A 4,776-nucleotide genomic window follows, 5' to 3' on the forward strand; every position below is an offset into this window, starting at 1 on the left:
TTTTTTAATGTATCTCCTCAAAATTTTCCTTCCACAAGAATATATTTCATGTGTAGCGATAGCTACTGTCCTGCGAGGCAAGTGAAAACCGTTTTTTCTTTTCTTCTGATGATCTTTTGCATGTCTGTTCTAAATAGTTTTCTCACATCTCTTTATGATATAAGAAGAGGTGAAAAAGGGCAGGTTTATTCCTGAAGTTTTTCAAGTTATTTATGTGGTTTTGGCAGGTACATTTTTTTTTTTTTGTCAGGATAATTTGTTTGATAGTGTTCTTTTTTGTACTACTCATTTTGTCCACAAGAGGCTGAAGTGCACCTCTGCCCCATGTTCTAAACAGGACTTAATTTGTCCTTGCATTCTAAACACAAGCTGCATATCTGCTAGCAATTTATGTTACATTAATGTCTTTCTATAGGCTAGAAATGTATTTTAATTTAACTTTTAGTCCAACTTGGAACATAGAGTAGTAGTGCACTTCAGCCTCTTGTGGACAAAATGAGTATTACAACAACATATCCAAACATTTGCCTACCGAAATTTTGTATTTGTACCTGTTTTTAAATCATAAACACAGCAGATAAAACTATTTAGATTAGACTTTAAAAAAAAATAGATTACCAGAATTTGTTTCTCTCAGAACTTCCGTTCAGATGTAACTGCGCTAATAAAATGGCCCTGTTTGTTAGTTTCCCGCCAAAGAGCTGTATGATGGCTACTATGTGACCATTGGGAAGGCGTCAGGAGAAGCATGGGAGTGGATGAACACCACTCAGCCTGAGATCAGACTGATTCTCTCCTATTCAGCTTATCATCTCACCGTCAGTGCTGTCAACAACGCTAGCATCTCCCCAGCTGTGAGCCAGCTGATACCACAGCGAGAAGACATGCCGAGTGAGTTGTCATCTAACTTCTTATTTTTTTCTGTTTTCTGCACAGTTGTCACTCTTGGAGATTGGGTCTATATACAGTATAGCCTACAGAATGTTAAGATCAAATTTGAAAATGATTATACATTGGTCCACACAGGTATGGGAGCTGGGAAGCTGAACATAACAGTACACAACAGCACATCTTTTACCATCTACTGGAAAGACAATCTCATCAAAAATCATGTCTGCTATTCTGTGGAGTACATGACAAAGGGGCATAAAGCAGCGTACATTTCATTTTATCAGAACGCAAACAACTATCGGACCTTATCTCCTTTATCAGGTATGGACATATTCCTCATACTTTGGTCAACCTCGTCCCCGAGACGTTAAGCTCATATGCTACTCATCTGTTTTGCCAAGAACATTTTAAAAATAATGTAATTTGTGTCTAGATTATGTCATGTGGTGAAAGAAAGAGTGAATAATGTAGTGTGTGTTGACAAAGCTGAGGCCATGTTCAGCCAACAAAAACACACATTTGGTAAAGGTCAGGGAAACAAAGTACTTTGAGTGTCTAAACATGACCAGAAAAAATATATATTAATCATGTTTTAGTTGCTACAAGCAGGAATTGGAAGACACACTAATGAAATAAATTTTTCAGATATGTTCTTTTTTTTCAATAATAATAATAATAATAATGTTTCCCCCAATCTGACTTGGGGGAAACGTTTGTCAAAAACTGATTCCTCATTATGTTGATAATAGACGTAACTCATGTGGTGTTATGTTTCTAAGAAAAGGAATGAAGGAGGGCGTTAATTTTGGTACTTTATCAAATATATTAGGTTTCTTGCTATAATCCATTTGGTTATTTTAAATCCCTAGAGCCTTTGGAGCCATACAAGAGATACAACATCACTCTGCACACACGGCCAAACAAGGCGACCTGCAACATGAGGCACGTAAACAACAGCGAGAGCACCTATGGGAGTACACAGTTCTATTTCATTGAAGGATGTAAGTCCCAGGCCTACTACCTATACACTCTTTGTTATTGGAATAAACCAGACTAGCTGTGAGGCTGCAACGCTCATTTAAAGAAAACCAAACAAAGATAAACCAAAGTATTGGACAAATTGAAATGATTACCAGGTGAAGAAAAGTCCCCTAAGTTCACAAACACCATCAATGTCGGCATCCAATGTCATGGCAATCCATTCCAAATTTCTCAAGACATTTTGAATATTAAATTGCTGTTGGCACTACAGGAAAAGTCAAGGGATCACCAACATCTTAAAGATTAATTCCCCTGGGATCATGAATGTCTCGACAAAAGTTTTGTAATGACCGATTTTGTAGATGTAGCTACATGATAAATGAGATTTCGACTTTTTGATAGCTCTAGAGGAATAGTCAGGAGATCACCAAAGTAATTAAGATTTATCCTCTGGGGACCATGAATATCTGAACAAACTTTAATGACAATTGTTGGGATACAAACTGCAAGCTGTTTGGTTCCGTCTGGACCAAAGTGGTGGATTGACTAACCGGTACTGCAAAACCCTAGTGCTACACCGCTAGCATGGCTAACAACAAGGACAAAGATCACCTCCAATATGCCAATAGTGCTAGTTTTGTAGTATCGTATCCAGAACAAAGCAGTCTGACTTCTTGATTTTATACTTCCAAAGCTCCCGTCAGCGCTCCCACAAACATCAGCAGCTACACTGTGACGCTGAATTCAGTGCTGCTGCAGTGGTCGTCCATCCCGGAGGAAGACATCAGAGGTTTCCTACTGGGTTACATAATCTACTACACCGAGTACAACCCCGGAGGGACAAGTACAGAGAGAAGTAAGCATTATCCACCTTAAACTAAGTCACTACTCACTCATAACATCATTGGCTTCACAACCATTGTTTTCAACAATTACACACAGTCACAATTATTCTAAATGGATTTCCTGTGTGCCAGCTGGTTTGTTTACTGCTGTCATGCTAACATGCTAAAGGTTTATCATGGTCACAATCTTAGTTTTGCTTTTTGTCATGCTTACATTTGCTAATTAACACCAAAGCACACATTTGTGCAGCTAAGGTTGATGGGAATGTTGTTAGTTGTGCAGATATTTGGTCATAAAACGGCTCACCAAAGGGAGTAGACTTCATCCTGAGGGGGGCGTGAAGTTACCAAATTAATTTCAATCAATCAATCCATCCATCCATCAAGACATTTCACTTTAAAACCACAGGTGCCAATCTGATGGTGGTGCTAGAGGATAAGTCAGATTCATCAGCAAGGAACCACAAACGCCTGTACATCTTCTTTTGGCATTCCATTCGGTAGATGTTGATATTTAACTAGATAAATGAAAACTCTGACCTGCTTAAAAAATGGGGCTAACCAAAGTCACAAGGATTCACCCTCTTGGGACTATGAATGTCTGTGTATGTATAAATAGACCCTACAGTTGAGATATTTCATTTTGGATCAAAGTTGTGGACAAAGCGACCGATTGATATTGCCATCCTACAGCTTCGCTGCTAATGTGGCTAACACCTGCTTTGCCAAGTGTAGATAATTAAATACTGTAGAATTTGGAAAATTCAGACCAACTTTAAATCAGATGTGTCCAAGTTGCATTTGTAATATGTTGTAAACTGTCACTCTTTGATTGCAGATATTTCAGTGGATCCAACGTTAAACAGCTATGAATTGGGGGATCTCAAAGGTGGCACAGCATACAAAGTCCAGATATCGGGTTTCACCCAGGCAGGAGCAGGAGTACGAAACACAGAAAGCATCTTTAAAACTAAATCTGGAGGTTATATCAATCAAACATCTTCATGACCATTACGCAAATGTAATTCCTGAAGCTTAATATTTGCTAAGGATCATCCTGACTTAGTGTGTATTTTCTTTCCGTAGGGTTTTCTAACTTCAGTGGTGTCACAGTCTTTGCAGTTGGGGCCACTGTGCTGATATTTGGATCGGTGATAATAAAAAGGTAAACTAAAAAGGTATCGCCACTGTCTTACATGTATGTTGAACAAGTCATACATTTTTAATATGGATAAATATCTACCCTACACTATCTACTTCATTCAGAGCAAAAGTCATTCTGTGGCCAAGCATACCTAACCCTGGAAAAAGCAATGCATTGCAGAAGATAATAGGACCCTGTGAACTGGTAAGTGTCTGTGCAAAACCTTAAGCTACCAGACTATGAAAAAAATCAAATTAACGAGGAACTGTTTTTACTTCACTCAGGAACTATTAGAGTCCATCAATGCCCTGAAGGCGGAAGAATGGGATACATACAGCCTTCAGATAGTTGAGAAAGAAGATGTGATCCCTGCTAGCACATTACCGCTTTATCACGTCTTAGAGGATGAGGACGACTCACCAGACAGGTCTTGTAACTGGATGCAAAGAGACACAGTAGATGGGAGTGGAGGCATCCCACCTGGCGTCACTGCAGAGACATTCCCAGACATCCAACGGACAGACCCCCAGAGTTCTCCTTTCGCCTTTTCAAGTGAATATACAACAATGGAACTGTTTCAGCAAGGGATTCCTCAGGGCATGTCAGCAAATACATCAGTTACCCAAGCCACGGAAAGCAAACCCGAGGACCCAGACTTGACCGTGGTAACATCAAAATTATCTGTATAAGGCCGGTCTTGGACCGCAAGGAGATTTTCACAATTGTGTGAAAACAATTTGAAACAGGACTGCAGTAGCTCAGTCCGTAGGGAGTTGGGTTGGGAACCGGAGAGTCACAGGTTCAAGTTTACATATGGACAAAAGTATGGTGGTGGACTGGTAGCTGGAGAGCTGCCAGTTCACCTCCTGGGCACTGCCAAGGTGCTCTTGAGCAAAGCACCAAACCCCCAACTGC

At 39.8% G+C, this 4,776-nt stretch overlaps 1 protein-coding gene across 2 annotated transcripts in view; it reads left to right on the plus strand.

The window, feature by feature from the left end:
• The window catches only part of LOC116703885 (protein sidekick-2), a gene marked incomplete at its 3' end in the record, with an annotated part of 8,020 nt that extends 3,244 nt beyond the window's left edge, over window positions 1-4,776 (plus strand). For both annotated transcript variants that reach the window (XM_032538921.1, XM_032538922.1), the window contains 8 exon segments: window positions 687-891; window positions 1,027-1,212; window positions 1,761-1,892; window positions 2,567-2,728; window positions 3,556-3,699; window positions 3,804-3,882; window positions 3,984-4,065; window positions 4,146-4,776. In XM_032538921.1, the coding sequence (XP_032394812.1) occupies window positions 687-891; window positions 1,027-1,212; window positions 1,761-1,892; window positions 2,567-2,728; window positions 3,556-3,699; window positions 3,804-3,882; window positions 3,984-4,065; window positions 4,146-4,550 (1,395 nt within the window).

This window comes from Etheostoma spectabile, chromosome 16, assembly GCF_008692095.1.
Source record: "Etheostoma spectabile isolate EspeVRDwgs_2016 chromosome 16, UIUC_Espe_1.0, whole genome shotgun sequence".
NCBI classification, from domain to species: Eukaryota; Metazoa; Chordata; class Actinopteri; order Perciformes; family Percidae; genus Etheostoma; species Etheostoma spectabile.